This window comes from Lontra canadensis, unplaced genomic scaffold, assembly GCF_010015895.1.
Source record: "Lontra canadensis isolate GAN:19392208 unplaced genomic scaffold, GSC_riverotter_1.0 scaffold18, whole genome shotgun sequence".
Classification (NCBI taxonomy): Eukaryota; Metazoa; Chordata; class Mammalia; order Carnivora; family Mustelidae; genus Lontra; species Lontra canadensis.
The window spans coordinates 16,476,725-16,502,648 of record NW_022631012.1 but is presented as its reverse complement, the minus strand read 5'-3'; the positions used below and the strand labels follow the sequence as shown (position 1 = coordinate 16,502,648).

Sequence of the window (25,924 nt, the reverse complement as noted above, 5' to 3'; positions counted from 1 at the left end):
AAGGCAGACACTGAACCAACTGAGCCACCCAGGTGCCCTGAATATTTGTAGTTTGCTCTCTCTCTCAATTTTTTTTTAAGATTTTATTTATTTATTTGACAGAGAGAGATCACAAGTAGATGGAGAGGCAGGCAGAGAGAGAGAGAGAGAGAGAGAAGCAGGCTCCCTGCTGAGCAGAGAGCCCGATGCGGGACTCGATTCCAGGACCCTGAGATCATGACCCGAGCCAAAGGCAGAGGCATGTGTTAGACAATCATTAAACCGTGAGACTCCGAAGGCCGGACTTCGCAGCGAGGAGCGAGGGCGGTCCCGCTCGGCACTCACGGGTTTGGACAGTTACGTAATTAACACACAGAAACTCGAGCTTCCTCCCACCCCTGGGCTGGACTCTCGCGCCGAGCATCGCGACCACAAACAGCAGCCAGGAGAACCGGGTCGGTTGGCGAATCCGGGGAGGAGTTCCAGCGCGGGAGGTGGAGAGGGCGCTCACCGCGAGTCTCGTGAAAAAGGCGCCTGAGCGCGCGGCTGCAACGAGAGGCCGACCCTGCAGAGGGGTGTGTCCGGGCGGCCCTGCGCTCCCTCTGATTGGCCAGGAGGATGACGACAGCGTTTACAGTAGGCCTTACAGGAAGTGGGAGCTTGCGTCAGCTTTGCGCTTTCAGGGTGGGAAGAGGGGGCGTGTCTGGCGGCTCACGGGGCCCGCCGATTGGTGGGAAGGCCCGGGAGCCGGGCGGCTCGGCCAGTCGCAGGAGGGCGGTGCCGTGGGCCTGGTCCCGGAGGTGGCGACCGGCTTCAGTGAGATGATCATGGCAGCTCGGACCGGTCAGAGGGCTCTGAGGAAGGTGGTTTCGGGATGCCGTCCAAAGTCGACGGCAGCGGCCGAAACCCCGGCTCCGGCGCAGGGGCCTGCGGGGAACGTCAGGTAATAAACAACAGGGGTGCTGCGACGGGGGTAGCTTTCGGCCTGGGCTTGCTGAGTGGGGGGACCGAGGAATTTTGAAGTGAGGCGGCGCCGGACTGGAGGCATTTTGGCGTCTTTAAGGGGAGAGTGTGTCCTGAGATCGGCATTTGAGGGACTCAGGCTTCGCGCTCGTCACTCCGGGCGGGAGGCTGGCCGGCCTGTCCTAGACGCTGCGCCGGGGTCGGTGACTCGCTACCCTCGCGAGAGGTGGTGAATCCGCGGCGGCGCGACTGATCGGCCGCGGTTAAAGCAGCCCGTCGCGGGTTCTTGGGACTCTTCCGGGCTCCTCCCCCACGGCCTGCCGTCGCCGCTCTCGGAAAGTTCCAACTTCGCGGCTCGCGAGCGGCCGGCTGCCGGGCTGCCGGAGTTCGTGGCCCGCCGGCGAGCCCTCTTCTGCTCCCGGGAGAGTTGGCCGGACGTACTCTCCCAGCGTCGGGTAGGGGTCCTCGACTCCGCCCTTCGGCGCTTACAAAACTAAACGTAGCCGAAGTAGGGAACCTCGATTTTGTTTTCCACTCGACAGTAACTTGTCCTGTAACCTTGAACCAGCCCTCGATTTTCCTGGTTGGTTCCTTTTTGGTGGGTGGAGGCGGAGTCAGGAACGATTCCACACTTCCACCGCTTCGTTTCTTTCTACTAATGACTTTGGAATAAATTATGCTCGAAAATTACAGTGTCTAAAGTGTATTCAGTTGTAAACAGTACGGAATGAAGGGAGAAAGCACAAATGTTAAGTTCCAGGAATTTAGATTTAATGAAGAATTTTTCAAGTACCCCAAACCCCCGCCAACTCTCAATCCTTTTAGACAAATAATGGTTGAAATTGAAATAAAATATCGCATGTCGTTTAGTCCTGCTGAAGGAAACAACCTGAAAAACTAGTTCTAAGCAGAACATAGCCTATCCTGCTTTAAATTGTTTGTGTTACCCTTATAAAATGTTGGCTTGCAAATAAAACTCTTATTTCTAAGAAAAAATATGATTGTTTTAATGATCGAATTAAGGCTTAGATTCCAAGACAAATATTTATTTATAATAATGAAGAGGGAGGGAGTCTATGAGCTCATTTTTAGGCAAAAGCATTAACATACGTTCTGGCCTTTATTAGAGTATTTGAGATGTAGTATTATTGGAAGGTGAGTGACAAAAAGCGGCCCATCATTTGATTCAGTTTTAATTTCATAGTTTAACGATACATATGACTGTATGGCTTCTCGTTGCAGTTGAAGACATCATTCTTGATAATGTGTGAAAATGGATGTGCTGTCCAGGGCTTGTAACCATAGTATGGGAGCTCACCAGGAAAACTATTAGCGTGCTCTAAACACAGATATTTCCTTTATAATTGTAATCAGATTGTGTAAGGGCTGTTTTGGGGGTTTTGGGGGGGCAGGGAGAAGGGGAGGTTGGGGCAATGGTATTACATAAACTTGCTACAAAATTCAAAACCGTGTACAGTGACAAGTAAGCTTCATAGTCAACCACATCACCTCTTCAGAAGCAGTGGTCTTAGATTTTTTTAAATAAAGGTTTTCAGAGATGCTGCCTTTTCTGACATTGATTTATCAGAAAATTATTAAGTGTGCTCAATATCTGTCTCATAATTGGCTTCCAATAATAGGTGACAAAGTATACGAAAAGTGGGGAAATAGATAAAACTTTTAACAAAGTTGCCTAAAGAATATCTTACAAGGGAAATGTGATTAGGTATTTTGTACACCAGATTTGCTTTTTGTGATCAATATAACTAACAGAGATCCTAAATTATGTGACTTTTTAAAGGGGGGAGGTGAATTAACTGCCTACTTTTTTATTTCCGCTGTTCTGCTTCATTTAGCAGAGTGACTGTCATTCATTTTTATTGGTGTAATCTGACTGCTAAGCAAACTCCATAGGTTTACTGTAAAGAAAAATCACAATGGGCTTATTTTAATATTATCTCTGCCTTTAAAATAAGATTCACATAACAAACCATACTTTTAAAGATTTTTGGGAACACTAACACTTTTATTCTCTCTAGGAGATGAATCTATCTAAAATGGCAACATCTTTTTCTCTCTAGGAGATGAATCTATCTAAAACTTATTTTGACTAAAAAAGGATATCATAGATATCTTTAAAATATGCTGTTACCATCATTATAAAACCAAATACCTCCTCTGATATCCCTTTAGAAAACCTAGAATTCTGAAAGCTGTCTTGTTTTACTATATTTTCCCCATTGTTCATTTTTTTGAAGTGTTATTTAGAGCTGGATACATAAATATCTTAAAATATTACAAGGGGCCAATAAGTTCATCAATACAGTTCATATGTTTTATTCTTTTTTTCTTCTTAAAGATTTTATTTATTTGACAGAGATCACAAGTAGGCAGAGATGCAGGCAGAGAGAGAGGAAGGGAAGCAGGCTCCCCACTAAGCAGAGAGCCTGATGCAGGGCTTGATCCCAGGACCCTGGAATCACGACCTGAGCCGAAGGCAGAGGCTTTAACCCATTGAGCCACCAGGCGCCCCTATATGTTTTATTCTTTTCCGTTACATCTTAATTAATAGTTGTGCAGTGTTTAGCTTAACCATTTTCATTGACCTCTATTTTACTGCCTCTGGAATAAGCCCATCTAATTTTTTTTTTAAAGATTTTATTTATTTATTTGACAGACAGAGATCACAGGTAGGCAGAGAGGCAGGCAGAGAGAGAGGAGGAAGCAGGCTCCCCGCCAAGCAGAGAGCCCGATGCATGGCTCGATCCCAGGACCCCAGGATCACGACCTGAGCCGAAAGCAGAGGCTTTAACCCACTGAGCCACCCAGGTGCCCCAAGCCCATCTAATTTTTATAAAGAGTGTTAATTGTTCAAAAGTTCTTTCTTGTATTCTGGAGCCCAAATTTGTTTCCATCCAATTGGACTTTTGTTTTACATTTTGGAACCATACTCTCAGGTATCATCCCTGTCTTCTGGCTGAATATTCCCCATTTCTTCAACTATTCTTTGTTTGACTTCATTGTCTCTTCCTCCCTGGCCACATTGTAGGGTGTCTATGTCCTTAAAGAAATTTTATTTATATGTAAATCCTATTTTATAAAGCAAATTTTATGTATGACATAAGGAGTTTTGACCAGGCCATCCATTACCCTTTTAAAAAAATAATTTGGGCCCACTAAGAACTGTTTAACAGCTCACATGCTGAATCAGCTCGTCCTGAAAATGGATGGAGCTGGAGGGTTGGCCCATACCTGGGCATCGCTGGCAGTTGGTGGCCTGTAAGTGGGACAGGAGTGGGTGGGGGGGTAGCCTCTGGAGTTCCTTCCCAGCCCCCAACCCGTTTAAAAAAACTAAAAAAAAAAAAAAAAAATATTAAAAAAATAATAATTTGGGGGGCCTGGGTGGCTCAGTGGATTAAGCGGCCGACTCTTGATTTTGGCTCAGGTTATGATTTCACGGTCCTGGGGTCAAGCCCCACTTTGGGCTCTACCCTCAGTAGGGATTCCGCTTCAGGATTCTCCCTCTCCCTCTGCCCCTCCAGTGTGCATGCGCGCTGTCTCTCTCTCATAAATAAATAAAATCTTTATAAAAAAATACCGTTTAAAAAAATAATTTGAAGATTTGATTTAATGTAATAACACTCTCTTACTTGGAATTCTTAAACAGCTTCTCACCAAGGATAAATTCCAAATTGCTTTATCTTGGTTAATAATTCCTAGCATGACCCAGCTCTAGACTGTCTAACATTATTTCATGGTACTCTCCTGGCCTGCTATAATGCTGCTACACTGTTGGTCTTAGTCTCTGGATACTGCCAGGCTCTTTCCCTACTACCTGGAATGCCCCCCCATCTACTTCTCCTCCTTCCATACACACACACACACACACACATTTCTTATGTACATACATACCTATTTCTCTCTTTCCATGGCTAACTTCTTCCATTAAGTTGCAGCTGAAATATAACCTCAGAAAACTTCTACACTACCCTATCTAGAGGAGCTTCCAATTACATGTCCCCACCCCCATTTCTTTCTTAGCACTGTTTTTGAATCCTCACCTACAAAGTAATCCTCATGGAGTGAATTTTTATTTTTACCATTATATCCCTACTGCCTAGCACAGAACAAGAGCTCAATAAGTATGTGAACTAATACATGAATAGTAGTATAAAATAGTTATGCAATAATCTTAGTAGGGAAAGGCAAAAATATTCGTGTGAAAAAAAGTATATCAGGCATCTATATTTAGAAGTACCCCAAACAAGTCACACTTTAGTTTCCTTGACATGAGTTTTTACATATGTGCATTGAAACGGAGATTGGAAGGGAAAGAACAAAGCAACAGATCTAACAGGGCCACTAGATCTCCAGTCTCCAGTCTCGGAGTAGATCAAGAAGTAAGGAACCTCTGTGGATCCAGCTGGGAAGACAACCTGGATAGATGAGTTAGAAAATAGATGATGGAGGGGTCCTGGCTGGCTCAGTCAGTAGAGCATGTGACTCTTGGTCTCAGGGTTATGAGTTTGAGCCCCACATTGCAGGTAGAGTTTACTTAAAAAAAAAAAAGAAAAGAAAAGAAAATAGATGATGAATAGTCTAGCAAGTGTATGGGAAGAATATATTGTGACTATAGACTGAAAGCCAACTTTCTGGGAAAGATACCATTTGTGCCAGAAACTTCTAACCCTAACTGTAAGCTGTTATTTTTAGTTTTCTTTATGGCACTTAAGGAACTATTTTTTTTCTGTGTGCCTGTGCATGCATGTGTGCGCAACTGTGTCTATGTCTGTGTGTGTGTTTGTGTGCATTTTTCAGGAATATTCTAAAGTTGTGAAGCCTTCTAACGTGTGACAGTTACTGGGGTGCCAGCCTGTCTGGTTGATGGAGCATGTGACTCTTCATCTTGGGAACATGAGTTTGAGGCCCATGTTGGGTGTAGAGATTACTTGAAAAAAAAAAAAAAGTAACATGTGATAAGTATTTTACAGTCTAATTTGTGTTTTCTTTTAATTTTCAGTGCTACTCTAAATCAAGTACTTTTTGTCTCTTTAGATATTCAGCTTCCTGTGGCATACTGATGAGCAGAACTCTTCTGCTACATACCTCAATTTTGCCTAAGGAGATCTATGCAAGAACCTTCTTCAAAATTGCTGCACCATTAATAAACAAAAGAAAAGAATATTCAGAGAGGAGAATTATAGGGTTTGTATAGAATAATAGTTCTGCTAAAAGAGTATGTTCACAATTTTCTGTAGAATATCGTGACTTTTTTCCTGGATTTTCTTCGTACAGACTATGCTTTGGTTTTTCTAGTTGGGCCTTTCCATAGCTTTTGCTCTTTTATAACTATTTGTTGAATAAACATAATTATGTGGTAACTTTATAGGATAGATTTAAACCTTGGTGTGTAAAGGAAGTAATTGAGCTGTTTAGACCTGCATTTTTGTACACCGTTTGTTTTTATAGTGGCAACATTAGTGGTACGTTGGGCCCAATATGTTTATATAGCTGCCTCACATACAGACATGCATAGATAGGTAATATACAGATGTGCTAAGCAGCTCCTACCACTTGGAGCGTAGGTTGTCAGACTTTTTCTGTAAAGGACCTGGTAGTAAATATGTTAGGTTTTGTGGACCGTACTGTTTCTGTAGCAGCCAATCAACTCTGTCATTGTAATTGTACCCCAAGTGACATATTGCTGTAGACAATATGTAATAAATGTGTGACTCTGTGCTAATAAAACTTTATTTGCAGAACCATGCAATGGGCAAGGCTGGGCCCTTGATCTAGGGGTTATATAGAGAAGAGAATAGAGAGACTGCAGTTCTGCTAAACCAGAAATACAGCATCTGTTCATATGGGAACTTCTACAAGGGGGTCTCAGCAGGCCATTAAGTATTACATGAATTCGTGTACAAGTGCATTTCATTAATGTTTTCAGTTGCTTTTTCTGTGCTGATTTTTCTGTAGTGAAGGACCTTCAGCAGACTCAGCTTTTGTCACTAAAATTACCTTTATTACTGGCTAAGTCACTGTATTGGTTAAGGTAATACTAGCAGCTACACAGGTGAAACCCCAAAGTTTATTTCTTTCTTATGTAAACTTCAAGTGGGTGTTCCCCATCCATGGGCAGCAGCTTAGGAACCTAGGCTCCATCTAACTTGTGCCTTTCGTAATTTCTTAGTCCTCGGAGTATCTCTCTCTCTTTTTTTTTTTTTTTAAAGATTTTATTTATTTGACAGACAGAGATCACAAGTAGGCAGAGAGGCAGGCAGAGAAAGATGGAGAAGTGGGCTCCCCTCTGTGAGCAGAGAGCCCGGTGCGGGGCTCGATCCCAGGACCCTGGGATCATGACCTGAGCCAAAGGCAGAGGCTTTAACCCACTGAGCCACCCAGGCGCCCCAGTCCTCGGAGTCTCTTAAAGATAAACTCGATTCTAAACCTCATTGAGGGACGCCTGCGTGGCTCAGTCAGTTAAGTGTCTGCCTTTAGCTCAGGTCATGATCCCAGCATGCTGGGATCGAGTCCCACATGGGGCTCCTTGCTCAGCAGGGACCCTTCTTCCTCTTCTGGTCATACCCCTTGCTTGTGCACTCTCTCTCCCCTGCACAGCGATAAATATTAAGTAAATAAGTAAAATCTTAAAAAAAAAATAAACCATATTGATCTGGAAGGGATTATTGGCACGACCTAGTCACATAATACCATCTAAATGCAAGAGGGAAATTGGGAATAGTAGCCTCTGGGGCGGGGGGAGCAACTTCTTCCCAGCAATAACACCATGTAAAGAGAGCCTAAATAATTGGGTAGGGAGACATCTTTGCCAGAGCTGGTATCTGTGAATGAAAAGATAAATAATGCGTTGGTCTGTTTTACTTTTGTATCACTACCAATATCTTTTTTTTATGCCTGTCATTTTGTGCCTGTCATTTGACAGGTATTACTGGGTACTTTATAGTTTCATTTAATTCTCACAATAGCCATGTAAGGTAGGTGTTGTTATTCCCATTTTAGAGATGGGGAAACTAAAGCTCATGAAGATAATGTACATTAAGTGTCATGCATGAATCCTAAGATTTTTTTCCCACCATATTTACTTATTGTTATTTACTTCCTTATTCTTTCTCACGCTGAAATTCTTTTTATTACAAATTGGTCTTACTGATTGATCATCTTACCTTTTTTCCATATTTGACATAAACACATAATATTAGTTACTATTTATTAAGTGCTCTTTTTTTTTTTTTTAAAAGATTTTGTTTATTTATCTGACAGACAGAGTTCACAAGTAGGCAGAGAGAGAGAGAGGGAAGCAGGCTCCCCGCCGAGCAGAGAGCCCGACGCAGGGCTCGATCCCAGGATTCTGGAATCACGACCTGAGCCGAAGGCAGAGGCCTGACCCCCTGAGCCACCCAGGTGCCCCAAGTGCTCTTTTTTTAAATTAAAGATTTTATTTATTTATTTGAGAATGAGAGAGCGTGTGCACAAGCAGGGAGGGGCAGAGGGACAAGCAGACTCCCCACTCAGTGAGGAGCCCAATGTGGGGCGCCATCCCAGGATCCTGAAATCATGACCTGAGCCAAAGTCTGACGCTTAACTGACTGAGCCAACCAGGTGTCTCTTTATTAAATGATTATTAAGTTTTGTGCACTATGCCAAAACGATTTCACTTAACCCTTAAAAGAACCCTGTAGAGTTACTTTTTAGTTATTGATGAAGAAAATAAAATTGAGAGGCAAAACAACCTACCCAGGGTCATGTGGCTTAGTTTTAGGGTTGGTACTTGAGCATAGTCCTTTCTGACTACCAAGCCCATCCCCTTGACCACTATGCTATACTACTTCCTTAGATGCTTTTATTACAATTTTTAAATATTTCATTATTACATTATTTTATTATTACACAAAATAAATCATTTTATTTATTACATCATTATTTATTACAATTAACTTCCTGGCTGCAAGATTTCATACTTCTTCATGGGATTTATTTTAGCATTTATCTCAAAGTGAGTAAAACCTCAGAGGTTTTAGGAGTAGGGTTTTTTTTTCCCCTCCCCTCTACTGTGGACTTCATTTCATGATCATAAAGATCAATTTAAACATACATAAAGACTCATTCTCTCTTATTCCAAAGCATCCCTTTTGTAATTTAGATTGTGATTGTTTAAATTACTGTATATATTTTTTTCTTTCCCTTTTCACATTTTATTGGCCACTCGGAGGTGTCCTCCCTGCCATAAGAGGTGCTCCCAGTTTCTTCAGCCACTCCAAGCTTGGGCCCTGTGGGGTGGCGGGCACTGGGTAGTTGTAGGGCGTGGCCTGATTGATCATGACCCTGTACCTGTTGAAGAGGGGACAGAATCACACTCCCAGCCGTCTTTGTCAGGCCACAGCGGTGGTCTCAAATACTACCATTACCATTTCTAAGTTGAATTATGTTGTAACAGTGGTGAGTCTTTATAAGAATAATATGAATCTGGCTCTCATTATTCACTCATCTTTTACGTGTTCCATAGACTGTTGGTTTCTGTTTGTTTGCTTTCTATTGAGGCCCTGAAGTTTTTGTGTTGAATTTGTTTGTAGGTGTTTTGCATTTCTATGGTATAGACTGTTTTCTAACGGGTTCTTGTTAATATAGGAAAGGCATTAATTTTTAAAGTTCTGTAACAGGTTACTTGACTGAATTCTGAATTGCTTCTCTTCTGAATTGATAGTCCTGTAACCTGCCGACTGGTCATTTTGCGTAATACTGTTACACACATATGTCTCATATTTCATGTTCTGATTTGATTACATTGACTAATACTTTGAAAACAATGTTTTGTTTTCATCTTGAATTACTTAAATTTTTAAATTTAAATTCAATTAATTAATGTAAAATGTATTATTAGTTTCAGAGGTATAGATACATCATGTGCCCTTCTTAATGTCTATCATCCAATTACACCGCCTCCCCACAGCAGTCCTCGGTTTGTTTCTTATAATTAAGAGTCTCTTATGGTTTGTCTCCCTCTCACATTCTGTCTTATTTTATTTTTTCCTCTCTTCTCTGATTCTGTGTGTTGTTTCTTAAATTCCACATATGAGTGAGATCATATGATAATCGTCTTTCTCTGATTGATTTATTTCACTTAGTATAGTACCCTCTAGTTTCATCAATGTTGCAAATGGCAAGATTTCATTTTGATGGAGGAGTAGTATTCCATTGTGTGTGTGTGTGTGTATATATATATATACATATATATACATATATATATACATATGTATATATATGTGTGTGTGTATATATAGCACATCTTCTTTATCCATTCATCTGACAATGGACATCTGGGCTCTTTCCACACTTTGGCTATTGTGGACATTGGTGCTATAAACACTGGGGTGCAGGTGCTCCTTCAGAACACTACATTTGTATCTTTGAGGTAAATACTTTGTAGTGTAATTGCTGGGTCATAGGGTAACTCTATTTTCAATTTTTGAGGAACCTCCATACTGTTTTCCATGGGGGCTACACCAGCTTGCCTTTGCACCAACAGCATAAAGGGTGCTGAAAGCAGAAAGATCCCTTTCTCGGCATCCTCACCAACATCGCTTGTTTCCTGAATTGTTAATTTTAGCCATTCTGACTGGCGTGAGGTGGTGTATCATTGTGGTTTTGATTTGTATTTTTTTCTGTTGGCCATTTGGCTATCTTCTTTGGAGAAATGTCTGTTCATGTCTTTTGCTTATTTCTTGATTGGATTATTTGTTCTTTGGGTGTTGAGTTTGATAAAGTTCTTTATAGATTTTGGATACTTGCCCTTTATCTGTTATGTCATTTGCAGATATCTTCTTCCATTCTGTTGGTTGCCTTTTGGTTTTTTTGACTGTTGCCTTTGCTGTGCAAAAGCTTTTTATCTTGAAAAGGTCCCAGTAGTTCATTTTCGCCTTCGTTTCCCTTGTCTTTGGAGATGTGTCTAGATGTGTTGCTGTGGCTGAGGTCACAGATGTTGCTGCCTGTGTTCTCTAGGATTTTGTTGGATCCCTGTCTCACATTTAGGTCTTTCATCCATTTTGAGTCTATTTTTGTGAGTGGTATAAGGAAATGGTCCAGTTTCATTCTTTTGCATGTGGCTATCCAATTTTCCCAGCACCATTTTTTGAAGAGACTGTCCTTTTTCCATTGGACATTCTTTCCTGCTTTGTGGAAGATTAGTTGACAATAGAGTTGAGGGTACATTTCTGGCTTCTGGTCCATTGATCTATGTGCCTGTTTTTGTGCCAGTACCATAATGTCTTGATGATTATAGGTTTGTAATAGAGCTTGAAGTCTGGCATTGTGATGCCACCAGCTTTGTTTTGTTGTTTTTCAACATTCCTTTGGCTGTTTGGGGTCTTTCCTGGTTCCACACAACTTTTAGGATTGTTTGTTCCAGTTCTGTGAAAAAAGTTGATGGTATTTTGATAGGGATTGCATTGAATGTGTAGATTGCTCTAGGTAGCATAGACATTTTAACAATGTTTTTTCTTCCAATCCATGAGCATGGAACATTTTTCCATTTCTTTGTGTCTTCTACAATTTCTTTCATGAGTGTTCTACAGTTTTCTGAGTACAGATCCTTTGCTTCTTTGATTAGGTTTATTCCTAGGTGTCTTACGGTTTTGGGTGTAATTTTAAATGCTATTGACTCCTTAATTTCTGTCTCATTGTTAGTGTATAGAAATGCAATGAATTTCTGTGCATTGATTTTATATCCTGCCACTTTGCTGAACTCTAGTATGAGTTGTAGCAATTTTGGGGTGGAATCTTTTGGGTTTTCCACATAGATTATCATGTCATCTACGAAGAGTGAGATTTTGGCTTCTTCTTTGCTGATTCGGATGCCCTTTATTTCTTTTTGTTATCTGATTGCTGACACTAGGGCTTGTAGTACTGTGTTTAACAACAGTGGTGGTAGTAAACATCCCTTTTGTGTTCCTGACTTTAGGGGAAAGTGCTCAGTTTTTCCCCATTGAGAATGATATTTGCTGTGGGCTTTTATGATATTGAGGTACATTCCCTCCAGTCCTACACTGTGAAGAGTGTAGTCAAGAAGTGTAGTTAAGAGTGTGATCAAGGGGCGCCTGGGTGGCTCAGTGGGTTAAAGCCTCTGCCTTCCGCTCAGGTCATAATCCCAGGGTTCTGGGATTGAGCCCCGTGTCGGGCTCTCTGCTCAGCAGGGAGCCTGCTTCCCCCCTCTCTCTCTGCCTGCCTCTCTGCCTACTTGTGATCTCTGTCTGTCAAATAAATAAATAAAAATCTTTAAAAAAAAAGAAAGTGTAATCAAGAAAGGATGCTAAAAAAAAAAAAAGAAAAAAAAGAAAGGATGCTATACTGGTCAGATGCTTTTTCTACACCTTTTGAGAGGAGCAGTTGGTTCTTGTCCTTTCTTTTACTAATGTAGTGTATTAAATTGACTGGTTTGAGGAGGTTGAACCACCCTTGCGGCCCAGGAGTAAACCCCATTGGTCGTGGTGATTCATCCTTTTAATGTACTGTTGGATCCTATTGACAAGTATCTTGGTGAGGATTTTTGCATCCATGTTCATCAGGGATATTGGTCTGTAATTCTCCTTTTTGATGGGGTCTTTGTCTGGTTTTAGGATCAAGGTCATACTGACTTCATAGAAATTGTTGGAAAGTTTTTCTTCCATTTCTATTTTTTGAAACAGCTTCAGAAGTATATAGTAATTTTTTAAAAGATTTTATTTATTTATTTGACACAAGGAGAGAGAGATAACAAGAGAGAATGCACAAGCAGGAGGAGTGGCAGGTGGAGGGAGAGGCAGAAGCAGGCTCCCCGCTGAGCAAGGAGCCTATTGCAGGGCTCAGTCCTGGGATCATGACCTGAGGGAAAGGCAGATGCTTAACTGACTGAGCTACCCAGGCAGCCTGGTAGTAATTTTTCTTTGTGTTTGGTAGAATTCCCCTGGGAAGCCATCTGTCCCTGGGCTTTTGTTTTTTAGGAGATTTTTGATTATTGCTTCAATTTCCTTGCTGGTTATGTGTCTGTTCAGGATTTCTATGTCTTCCTGTTTAAGTTTTTGTAGCTCATATGTTTCTAGGAATGCATCCATTTCTTCTAGGTTGCCTAATTTGTTGGCATATAGTTGCTCAGCATATGTTCTTATAATTGTATTTCTTCAGTGTTGGTTGTGATCTCTCCTCTTTCATTCATGATTTTATTTATTTGGGTCCTTTCTCTGTTGTATTGTTCTTTTGGTTTCTATGTCATTGATTGCTGCTCTGATCTTTATTATTTCTTCTCTGCTGCTGAGTTTAGGCTTTATTTTCTGTTCTTTCTCCAGCTCCTTTGGGTAAAAGGTTAGGTTGTGTATTTGAGACCTTTTTTGTTTCTTGAGAAAGGCTTGTATTGATATATACTTCCCTCCTAGGACCACCTTTGTTGTATCCCAAAGATTGGAAACAGTTGTGGTTTTTTTTTTTTTTTCATTTGTTTCTATGAATTTTTTTAATTCTTTAATTTCCTGGTTGACCATTCATTCTTTTTTTTTTTTTTTTTAAAGATTTTATTTATTTATTTGACAGAGAGATCACAAGTAGATGGAGAGGCAGGCAGAGAGAGAGAGAGAGAGAGAGGGAAGCAGGCTCCCTGCTGAGCAGAGAGCCCGATGCGGGACTCGATCCCAGGACCCTGAGATCATGACCTGAGCCGAAGGCAGCGGCTTAACCCACTGAGCCACCCAGGCGCCCCGACCATTCATTCTTTAGTAGGATGCTCTTTAGCCTCCACGTATTTGAGTTCTTTGCAAATTTCCTTTGTGATTGAGTTCTAGTTTCAAAGTATTATAGTCCAAAAATATGCAGGGAATGATCCTTGTCTTTTGGTACCAGTTGAGACCTGATTTGTGAACCTAGTATGTGATCTGTTCTGGAGAATGTTCCATGTGCAGTCGAGAAAAATGTATACTCTTGCTTCTGGTTGGAAATGTTCTGAATGTAGCTGTGAAGTCCCTCTGGTCCGTGTCATTCAAAACCCTGTTTCCTTGTTGATCTTCTGCTTAGATGTTCTGCGCATTGCAGTGAGGGGTGTTAAAGTCCCCTACTATTATTGTATTATTATTGATGTGTTTCTTTAATTTTGTTATTAATTGGCTTATATAATTGGCTCCTCCCATTTTAGGGAAATAAATATTTACAATTGTTAGATCTTCTTGTTGGAGATACCCTTTAATTATGACATAGTGTCCTTTCTTATCTCTTACTACCATCTTTGTTTTAAAATCTAAATTTGTCTGATAGAAGGATTGCCATCCCAGCTTTCTTTTGATGTTCATTAGCATGATAAATGGTTTTCCACCTCCTTTTCAATCTGGAGGTGACTTTGGATCTAAAATGAGTCTCTTGCTGACAGCATATCGATGGGTCTTGCCTTTTTTTTTTTTTTAAAGATTTTATTTATTTATTTGTCAGAGACAGAGGAAGAGAAAGCGAGCGAGCACAGGCAGACAGAGGCAGAGGGAGAAGCAGGCTCCCTGCTGAGCAAGGAGCCCGATGTGGGACTCGATCCCAGGACGCCGGGATCATGTCCTGAGCCGAAGGCAGCCGCTTAACCAACTGAGCCACCCAGGCGTCCCGGGTCTTGCCTTTTTATCCATTCTGATACCCTGTGTCTTTTGGTTGGGACATTTAGCTTATTTACATTTAGAGTAACTATTGAAAGATATGAATTTAGTGCCATTGTGTTACCTGTAAAGTCACTGTTTCTATATGTTGTCTCTGTTCTTTTCTGGTCTGTTACTTTTAGGGTCTCTTTTTGCTCAAAGTATCCCTTTTAATATTTCTTGCAGGCCTGTTTGGTGATCACAAATTCTTTTAGTTTCTGTTTGTCCTGGAAACTTGCTCTTTCCTTCTATTTTGAATGACATCCTAGCTGGCTGGATATTTTTCTCACTTAGCACCCTGAATATATCATGCCAGTCCTTTCTGGCCTGCCGGTTTCCGTGGATAGATCTGCTGCCAGTCTAATGTTTCTACCTTGCAGGTTACTGACCACTGCTCCCAAGCTGCTTTCAGGAAATTCTCCTTGACTCTGAGATTTGTAAATGTTATTATTATATGTCAGGGTGTTGACCTATATTTATTGATTTTGAGGGGGGTTCTCTGTGCTCCCTGGACTTGAATGCCTGTTTCCTTCCCCAGATTAGGGAAGTCCTCCTCTTTAATTTGCTCCAATATACCAGTATACCTTCTGCCCCCGCTTTCTTCTGGGATCTCAATTATTCTAATATTGTTTTGGTTAATGGTATCACTTATCTCTTGAATTCTCCCCTCATGATCCAGGAGTTGTTTATCTCTCATTTTCTCAGCTTCTTTTTTCTCCATCATTTAGTCTTCCGTGTCCCTAATTCTCTCTTCTGCCTCATTTATCCTAGCAGTTAGAGCCTCCATTTTTTATTACATCTCATTAATAGCCTTTTTGATTTTGACTTTAGATTTTAGTTCTTTTATTTCTCCAGAAAGGGATTCTCTGGTGTCTTCTATGCTTTTTTCAAGCCTACCTAGTATCTTTATAACCACTATAAAGCCTACCTAGTATCTTTATAATCATTACTTCTGTCCATACTGATTAGGTTCCTGGCAGTCAGTACTGCCTCTTGTTCTCTTTTCTGAGGTTAGTTTTTCCATCTTGTTGTTCTGCCTTGCAGAAAGTGGTCGTTTTTCTACTTGTAGAGTTGCAGCTATTCTTTTCTTAGCTCTCCGGTTGGGTTTACAGGTGTTCAGAATGATTTGATAACTATCTAGCTGAATTCCTGGAACCAGATGAAACTAAGGTCTCCTACTCCTCTGCCATCTTGGACTCCTCCCCAAAACAACATTACCTAACCACAATAACTAGCATCTTTATCTTATTTCTAACTCTAATGGGAATGCTATTTGATCATTTATGGAGGGAATTACACAGTTTTTATTCTTTTGGTTAATATGGTTATAATAATATAATTCTTGGTTTTAAGCCATCCATGAATCTTTAAAAGAGTTGCATTTGATTGCTAATTTTTTTTAATGCATTGCTGGATTTTATTTGCTGATATTTAGTCTCCAGATTTTATTTTTTATGTTGTCATAGTCAGGTTGGCAGGGCATTATGCGGGCTCATTAAAAGAATGAGAGGTTTCCCTTGTGTTCTAGAATGGCTTCTTTTTTTATAAATAACAAAAATACTACATGCTTGTATAAAAACCTAACAGTATGGAAGTATATGTGCTATCTTTACTCCTACTTCTTTTTCTTGAGTTAAAAACTACTTATTGTTGACGTGCTTGGGTGGCTCTGTTAAGCATCTGCCTTCAGTTCAGGTCATGATCTCAGGGTCCTGGGATCGAGCCCCACATTGTATTTCATTACAGATATTCTATTAACATAACAATTAGTTTCAGGAAAAACTAAACATCAAATGTTTTAAAAGTGAGAAATATAGTATTTACTTATAATTTTTCCTAAATGGATAATAGAATTATCCATATCCTGCCTGCTTTGTAAAGTGCTTTTTTTCATATAATAATATATTGTAAACCTCCTTGCTCTAAAGTATATATTTTATCATAAAAAGAGACACAAAACTTTAAAAACAAAGGGGGGTGCTTGGCTGGCTAAGTCAGAAAAGCACACAACTCTTGGTCTCAGGGTCATGAGTTTGAGCCCCATGTTGGGTGTAGAGATTACTAAAATAAATAAATAAATAAACAAACAAACTTTAAGTATATATTTGATTTAATTCTTTTAAATAACTGGTAGAGAGTTCCACAGTATGGATATACCATAATTTACTATTACTTTTTATTATATTAAGCATTTATTACTGTCCATCAGCTGATATGTATTTAAGTTGCTTTCAGTTGAGGGTATTTTTTTTAAGATTTTATTTATTCGTTTGAGAGAGAGAGAGTGAGCACACGAGTGGGGGAGGGGTGGGGAGGCAAAGTGTGAAGCCAGCTCCCCACTGAACAGGAGGCCCGAGCAGGACTCTGTCCCAGGACCCTGAGGTTATGACCTGAGCCACCCAGGTACCCTGTTGTTTTTTTTGTTTTTTGTATTTTTTTTTCCAAACTCTTGATTTTTAAATGTTGGCCACTAATTAAAATTTCAAAAAACACATCTGTAAGCCGTATTCAGCCTGTGGTATGCTAAATTATGACCTCTGCTTTATACAAATATTTAGCTCCCTTTTTTTTTGTATTGCTTTAAAGTCATTCATTTCATCATGTGGTTTAGCATAATTGCCAAATGATTTATTGCCTTATACACACTAAGTTTTATTTATATTCAGTTTAAAGTATTCATGTGCCTTATAACTAGGTGTAGTTAACACCTCCTTTTTTTTTTTTTTTTCCAAGATATTCTATGCAGGAAATGTACGATGTGGTATCAGGAATGGAGGATTACAAGCATTTTGTTCCTTGGTGCAAAAAATCAGATGTAATATCAAAGAGAACCGGATATTGCAAAACACGATTAGAAATTGGGTTTCCACCTGTGTTGGAGCGCTACACATCAGTAGTAACCTTGGTGAAACCACATTTGGTAAAGGTAATGGTTTTGGTTTTCATTGTTTTGAAATATTTCCCAAATGTTGATTATATCAAACGAGTTAAAGTATAATAGCTTAAAAGTATTTCCCTAAACTAATGAGAGAAGGAGGGCGAAAAAACAAATGATTTCTTATGTCTCTTAACTATGCTGTTTTATACAATATTAGCATTTTTCTTTCCAAACAGAAATTTGACTAGAATATGTAAATAAGAAGCTTTTTCTTTTTTTCTTCATCTGAGGATTACTGACCCTTGGGAAAGATTGGACCACACAAATGAAAAATGTTTAAAGTTAATTTTTGCCCTAGTTTTTTTTTTGTTTTTTTTTTTTTAGTTAAGGGAAAGTGAGAGGATAAAGAAGGGTAAAAATGATACAAATGTGGGTAACAAACATTGTTGAGGTCATCCTGCCATGCAGTGGGTACTGAAATGCGAGGTACTATTACATGCATTATACTGATTATCTTACCCTTGTCAGCAGAGGGGACATGTATAGATAGATACCAAGGCTTCAACACACAGAAAGACAGAATTCCATCGAGTTCTTGTGAATTCTTAGAGTTTTTTGACCAAAGGCTTAAAGCTTAGTTGTATTTTATGCCCATAGGATATCATTTCTTGGTAATTAGCCAGAGCTAAATGCCTTTGTCAGCTCCTTGTTAGGCACTGAAGGAGGTTGTGTCTCTCATACTGGAGAAAAGTCTACTGTCCAGTGAAGCTAAGAGTTGGGAGTCCACACTCGTCTTACTCTCAAACTTGAACTCCTCTTAAAAGGCAATGCCCCAATGGGACTTTGCCATTGTGACGGTTCCACCTGTTTGTCTCATAGTTTTGGAGTTCTTTACTACTATACTGTGCTGTCTCTCTTACAATAGCTAGCATTGTAAGAGAGCTCTTTGTAGGGCTTTACTGGAATTATTAACTTATTCTTCTCTACAGCCCTTTGAGATTCAAATGTTAACTGTTCTCCATCTTACGATTGAGCAAATTAAGGCTTAGAAGAATTAGGTAACTTGCCCAAGGTTACAGAGCCAAGACTCTGGCTCAGTCTTTCTGACACCAGTGAGTATCTATATAATCTTAAAACGTTTTTCTATTTCCTGACCTCAGTGTCTTATAACTTTAAATCTTCATGTATTATGCGGCATCTAACTAAAAGAACTCTTGGGAGGGGAAAAAAAACCTGCGTTTGGTTAAGCATTCAGCACGCAGTCTGCTTAGAATTTCTCTCTCTCTCTCCCTTTGCCCCTGTGTGCAATGCTCTCTCTCTCTCTCTTTCTCTCCAATGAATAAGTAAATCTTTAAAAAGAAAGAAAAAAAATCTTCATAATAACATCTATGAAATGATCATTGCTATCTCAATTTTATGAGGCTTAGAGAAATTATGAACCTCATGCAAACTCATACTCTATGTCAGATCCCAAAGCTATTTTTCCATTAAAATAAGCTTCTTCACGTAATGTGCTAATTTATTGTTTGAAGATGTATTTGAGAATAACACGCAACTACATACACTCAGCTTTCAGTTGTCCCTGGGTTCATGTTTTGGATTTTAATACCTAATACAAGCCTGTGGCACAAAATTCAAATCATTAAAACCAAGGGATCAGCAGAAGCCATGTGACTTTTTTTCTGCAAATTATTTATTTCCTCAAATGTGCCTGTGACGAATCAGTAATTCTACTGTACATGAATTTGCAATGGCCAGAAGCCCTTGAAGGTTTTCAGCAGATTTAATAAAGGCATTGGTTCAGGAAATCTTACTGCCTGGGTCACAGGCTAAAGATTTTACATGCCATAGTTTGTATGGTCTGGGTCAGTTCATCAGAAGAACCAGTTGTAGGTCGTCATCATAACACCTCCTATTGTAGTCAGTATCTCTTCTGTTAGGAATGAGGCCGTTAGCAATATCTAAACATACCAGGAAAAATCTGTGGGTCCTTGGGCTAGATTATTGGTATGAATACAGCATTGCCACATTTTGTGAAAAAGTAGTCAGAGGAAGTTGGTATATTATAGTGAGTATTCCCAATAACTGTTTCTCCTTCATTGTTAAATTTCCTATAAGCTGCCTTTTTTTTTTTGTTGTTTTGAGAGAGGGATTGAGAAGATTTTTTTTTTTAAGATTTTATTTATTTATTTGACAGAGAGAGATCACAAGTAGGCAGAGAGGCAGGCAGAGAGAGAGGGGGAAACAGGCTCCCCACCTAGTGGAGAGCCCGATGCAGGGCTCGATCCCAGGACCCTGAGATCATGACCTGAGCCAAAGGCAGAGGCTTTAACCCACTGAGCCACCCAGGCGCCCTGGGATTGAGAAAATCTTAAGCAGACTCCACTCTGATATAGGGCTCAATCTCATGACCCTGAGACCATGACCTGGGCTGAAATCAAGAGTCAAATGTGTAACTAACTGAGCCACCTAGGCACCCCTCGTATAAGCTTCTTATATGATTATAAAGAAGGGCGGAACATTTACCTTAAAGTTCAGTAACTGAAATAATAAGATTTTATAGTAGATTGTTGATGCTTTTAAAAATTAGATGGTCAGGGGCGCCTGGGTGGCTCAGTGGGTTAAAACCTCTGCCTTCGACTCAGGTCATGATCCCAGGGTCCTGGGATTGAGCCCCGCATCGGCCTCTCTGCTCAGCGGGGAGCCTGCTTCCTCCTCTCTCTCTCTCTGCCTGCCTCTCTGCCTACTTGTGATCTCTGTCAAAAAAATATATAAGATCTTTAAAAACAAAAAACAAAAAAATAAAAATAAAAATTAGATGGTCATTATTGAACTGTATATAAAACTGAACCCTTGAAGAAAACTTTAACTTTTCCCCACTGACTTAGCATAATGTGACTAAATTTAGTTATTATTTAGCATTCTGATGACTATTACTTTATCATGTCTAAATAAATTTTAGAACATTTATTGGTTTCCATTTTAACAATTAAAATATTTTCTTTTATAAATGTGGAAACAGAGCATTTCTCTGTAAATGCTTTTTAATATGGATGCAATTGATTTTCTTTATAATGATTCTACTGTGTTTTCATCTGATAATTGACTCAAAAGAGTTTTGATGAAGAGGAAGTGAGGAATAAACTGTAAATATCTTTTAAGCTCTTTGGCTTCTACTTGAAACTATCTGTGGAGAGATCCAGATATAGTCAGAATTAATCCTGCATTCTGTGTTTAGGGAGCCAATAGCTGGGGAAGAAAAAGTACACTCTGGGGGAAAAGAGGTTATATGTGCAAGTCCTTTTAGCTGATCTGTAGTGTATAAGCTCATGGGAGGGACATCTAAACTGGTAAGAGGAATAGTTATCAAAGAAAAAAGGGATAGAGGCACCTGGATTCTTTCTCTGCCCCTTCTGTGCTGCCTCCCCACCCCTCACCCTGGCCCTGGCTTGTGAGTGTTTTCTTTCTCTCTAAAAAAAAAGAAAAAAAAAAGGGTAGAGAGACTTGATTATTTATTGGCCCCAGGATATGCCAAAAGAGCTGGAAACTTAAGGCTTAATTGGGGAGGGGGGTGTTGACTTTGTTTTTTTTGTTTTGTTTTGTTTTGTTTTTAAGATTTTATTTATTTGAAAGAGGCGAGCACTGCACAAGAGTGAGGGCGGGAGCAGAGGGAAAGAGAGAAGCTGAGCCCCCGCTGAGAAGGGAGCCTGACTGACATGGGGCTTGATCCCAGGACCCTGAAATCATGATCTGAGCAGAAGGCAGAGGGTTAACCGACTGAGAGGCACCCAGGGGCCCTGGGTGTTGTCTTTGAAATAAGAATTTAAAAGATGGTTTGCTGGTGAGGGAAGGTGATACGTATTCTTGAGATCAGTTGTCTACTAGTATTAAGGCCCAGATAGTGTCTTAGGATACTAAGTAAAGAAGCTGAACTTCATTCAAAGTCATAATCAGTCCTGACAATCTTCTAGGCTGCCATTTTTTCACACTGCAGGAGGCAGCTCTTAGTGGGTCTCAATCAGCCTTCTTTGAATGATACAGAATGGGAAATCTCAAGATGCCACTGTACATCTCTAAATACTGTGTTTCAGTGTGTACATACACATCTAAAATAAACATGAACACTGAAGAGATTAGAGGTTAGAAAGCAATGGATCAGGGACATGGGCCAGGGCCAGACTCAGGAAAACTAGAACCACAGTTGCCCTTAGAAATAGAGAATAATGTCACTAAATGTGACAGCCGAGAGAAAAATCTTTGGTAGGAAAGGAGAATTCTAGAACCCTACTTGGGATCTGTGCCAGATACCTTATAACTATTTTAGACATATAATGATGGCATAAAATATATATTATACTTATTTTATAGATTTAAGGAAATATGGTACAGGGAATTAAATGATTCAGGATTACTTATAACTGGCAGGGCCGGAAATAAACTTCCAGAAAAATCACTTCCTGTTTTGCTGATGGAGGAGAAAACTGTAAGCACCCTGAGTGACAGCAGTGAAGGGGGGAACTGACAATCTTGGGGATCCCAGGAGGAAAGAAAATGGCTTATATTGGCAAGAGATTACTTTCTAGTACCAAACTGAAAATGAGGTGTTTTTTTATCCCCTGTGATCTGATGTACAAACATATTTTAGAAAGAAATCATCCTCAGGGCACCTGAGTGGCTCAGTTGGTTAAGCGACTGACTTGTTTTCTGCTCAGGTTGTGATCTCAGGGTCATGGGGTCAGGCCCTGCATTGCCCACGCTCAGCACGGAGTCTACTTAAGACTGTCTCCCTCTGCTCTCCACCCCACCTTATGCTCTATCTTGCTCTATCTCTCTAAAATGAAATAAATCCTTAAAAATTTAAAAATTAAGGGGTGCCTGGGTGGCTCAGTGGGTTAAAGCCTCTGCCTTTACCTCAGGTCATGATCTCAGGGTCCTGGGATCGAGCCCCACATCGGGCTCTCTGCTAGGCGGGAAACTTTCTTCCTCCTCTCTCTCTTTGCCTGCCTCTCTGCCTACTCTCTCTCTGTCAAATGAATAAAATCTTTAAAAAAAAAAAAGATTTTATTTAAAAAAATTTGAAAATTAATCATTCTCAACTGTAGATTCTAGACAGTCTAAATGGTATTTTACTGCATTTTTTTTTTTTTTTCCATTTCTTTCTAGGCATCCTGTACTGATGGGAGGCTTTTCAATCATTTGGAGACTGTTTGGCGTTTTAGCCCAGGTCTTCCTGGCTACCCAAGAACTTGTACCTTGGATTTTTCAGTAAGTCTCTCTTACAGCCGTTGGTTTGTTCCAAGTATCAGGTGAAGTTGATAAAGAAGGAATAATCCATTGATTAGAATCCACCTGCTGTCATGAATCTTACATGAATCTTTTATGCATAGTGATTACTGAAAGATGGCTTTCAGAAAATCTCAAATTCTGAATATTGAATACCTTTTTCTATATAAACTTTATTAGAAGGAATACTAATGAATCTTTCTCTTTTTCTATTTCTTGAAACCTTGAATAGTCATTGCTTCTCTATTGTCTCATTTTTATAGGTCCACAGATTATAAGACACATATTATGACTTCACTAAGAGCTTAATAACGGTTTATTAACACCAAATAAAATCTACACATTGGTTTATGATACAGAAATAAAGTGCAGAAGGGGGAAAATGTGTTTTTAAAATCTAGGGACTATGGTATTTCCTTGTTCACATCATCTTAGCTATAGAAAACTTAAAGCCACTTGTGGCTTTCCTTTGAACAGATAATACATGAGTTTTTCTCTGTATTTGCAACTTAGGCATTGCATTTCAAGGAATAGTCATAATTTTGATTAAATTACTATATGCTGCTGTTCTAAGCTCTTGAGTTGTTTTCATTCAGAAATTAGTGGACAGTAATGGAACAGTTGGGGAAATTTGAATAAGGCCTGTGTAGATTAGATATTAGTGTTATTACCTAATAGCATTAACTCTTAATTTCCTGGCTTTACTAATTACATTGTGGTTATATAAGGCATTGAAAAAGGGAAATTTGGGTGATGGGTGTATAAGAAATCTTTGTACTATTTTTCCAAGTTTTTTTTATAAATTTGAAATTACTTCAAAATGAAAAACTATCAAAAAATGAAAATTAAAGCAGTTTTTAAAGTTAGTGGGAAAAAAAAGTTAGTGGGTATTTGGTCCTTAAAAAACTATTTCTCAAACCATCTGCCTTGACTTATATCTTGAGGAGATATAAATGAAGTTCTAAATCATTGTTGACTTAAAGATTGTACCACCTACCCCATCTGTTTTGTGGCTCAATCTCCTCTTCCTGCTGCTACTTTTCCCAGAATACCTATCAGCAGGATTAGTTCCCTACTTTATTTCCTTTTGAGAGATCGCATAGATCTAAAAGGGGCACATTAAAAAAGAAGCCAGAATAATATGGTGTTCATTCAGTAAAGCTTTTTTCCAGTTTTCTTTAACTTAATAATAAAAGCAGATTATTTATCTTGAAATGACATTGAGGCTGTGTTTACTTAAGCTTATGGTACCAGCAGGAGTTGGGTTTACTGTGGAAACCGAGCATCTATCTTCTGAGGAAGGTTAAAAAATTTCATCTAGATACACCCCTCCAGCTCTGCCTTAGATACTGGCCAGGCAGCCCATTTCACACTGTGTATACCACTACTCTAAATAGAGATTGAGTTAAAGAAAGATCTTCCTAAAATAATTAACCTTTTCCTACAGATTTCTTTTGAATTTCGCTCCCTTCTACACTCTCAGCTTGCCACACTGTTTTTTGATGAAGTTGTAAAGCAGATGGTAGCTGCCTTTGAAAGAAGAGCGTGTAAGCTGTACGGTCCAGAAACAAATATACCTCGGGAATTAATGCTTCATGAAGTTCATCACACGTAAAGGGAAAAAGAACTGGTCACCTACTTATAACTTTCGCTTATTCACTTTTAGGAAGTGCTTTTATCATTTGCCTTCAGGAGTCAGAAAGCATTTGTTAAACCCAGCTTTGATTATAAATGTGCACCATTGAGAATTTGCACTTGGAATATGGAACCACATGTATATAGAATTCAATCAAGTGTAATTCAGAGTAATGGGTGTATTAGCATGTTTACGATAATGGGATGTCGTCACTATTGCTAGAATACGGACAGCACTCTTACCAGAAATTGAAACTGTAAATTTAAACCTTTTAATTATCACCTTATTTGAAGGTTAGTTGAGATACTCACGTAGTATGTATTCTATTAACCATATCACCTTTAAGTTATTAAATTCAGACTATTTATAACTTATTGTCATAGGACATGCCTCTTAGCTTAGGATATTTGGGTAATCATCAGATATTTAAAGTAAACTTTGACTTAAAAATACTGCTAATGAAGGATCCTTGGCTACTTTCCTTATTTTTAAATTGTTCTTATGGGCAGTAGGTAATTCAGTGCCAGGTATAGTGAGATTAACTCCCAGATAAACAGTGAATATTTTTTTTGGTGAGTGGTCCAGAGCTTTAAGCTACTTCTCTTGTAGTTTGCAACCCTCTCCCAGGTACTTTCACTACTCTTTCAATAATGCTGATTGTTCGTCAAATCTTGCCTATAATAGTGGGCAATGGATGACGATAAGTTGGTTATATGTTTCCAGCACCATGCATCCCTATTTTCTATTTATTGTGTGTACTCACTTTCAATAATATATTTCAAACTGGTATTTTTGTAAACAAATCAATGTCGAAGGACTGAAGTGGTAACTTAATAAAGTTAATTTGTTTATTTTTTGTACAGTTATTTTGGTTATTGAAATCCTATGTTATATCCCTGCGTATTTTTTTTTAAGATTTTATTTATTTATTTGACAGATCACAAATAGGCAGAGAAGCAGGCAGAGAGAGAGGGGGAAGCAGGCTCCCTGCTGAGCAGAGAGCCCAATGCGGGGCTTGATCCCAGGACCCTGAGATCATGACCTGAGCCGAAGGCAGAGGCTTTAACCCACTGAGCCACCCAGGTGCCCCTATCCATGTGTATTTTAACTAGACGTAGTAAAGTCTCACGGTAGCATTTTATGAAACAAATCTGGGCAAAATTCAGTCTTCCTTTAATTAATACTGATCTTCCTTTCACTCCATACCCAACAACCCTTTTGTATTACCTTCTAGTCAGAGTGCTGTTTGTTTCCTCAGATCAACAAGGAACCTCAGTAATTAGCTCCCTACATAAAAGCATGTTTGCATCAATTTTTTCGATAAATCTTGTTTCGACTGCCTGCTGTGTACCCCTTGCTGGTTATACGGTGGTGAAGGACTCCTACAGCCTGCTCGGGCTTCACAGAGGTAAACAGTTGTCTTTCCACTTACAAATGAGGTATCCCCTTAGAGTGTCTGTAGTTTGTATATAATTACTTTTTTTTTTTTTAAGATTTTATTGATTTATTAGAGCGAGCAAGAGCATGAGCAGG

The 25,924-nt window shown here is 39.5% G+C and overlaps 1 protein-coding gene across 1 annotated transcript; it reads left to right on the top strand.

Moving 5' to 3' along the window:
- Positions 1–686: 686 nt before the first annotated feature.
- Positions 687–25,253, top strand: COQ10B (coenzyme Q10B). Its single transcript, XM_032860157.1, has 5 exons — positions 687–922; positions 5,998–6,147; positions 17,328–17,520; positions 22,636–22,737; positions 24,203–25,253. The coding sequence occupies exons 1-5, from the start codon at positions 801–803 to the stop codon at positions 24,368–24,370; spliced, it is 735 nt and encodes a 244-aa protein (XP_032716048.1). The 5' UTR covers positions 687–800; the 3' UTR covers positions 24,371–25,253.
- The last annotated feature ends 671 nt before the right edge of the window (positions 25,254–25,924 follow it).

Bases quoted from the DNA above. Each gene is read 5' to 3' on its own strand.
- COQ10B (XM_032860157.1), top strand. From the start codon at position 801: ATGATCATGGCAGCTCGGACCGGTCAGAGGGCTCTGAGGAAGGTGGTT. The intron at 6,148-17,327 runs GTTTGTATAGAA...TTTTTTTCCAAG, and splicing joins TCAGAGAGGAGAATTATAGG to ATATTCTATGCAGGAAATGT. The intron at 22,738-24,202 runs GTAAGTCTCTCT...CTTTTCCTACAG, and splicing joins CTTGTACCTTGGATTTTTCA to ATTTCTTTTGAATTTCGCTC.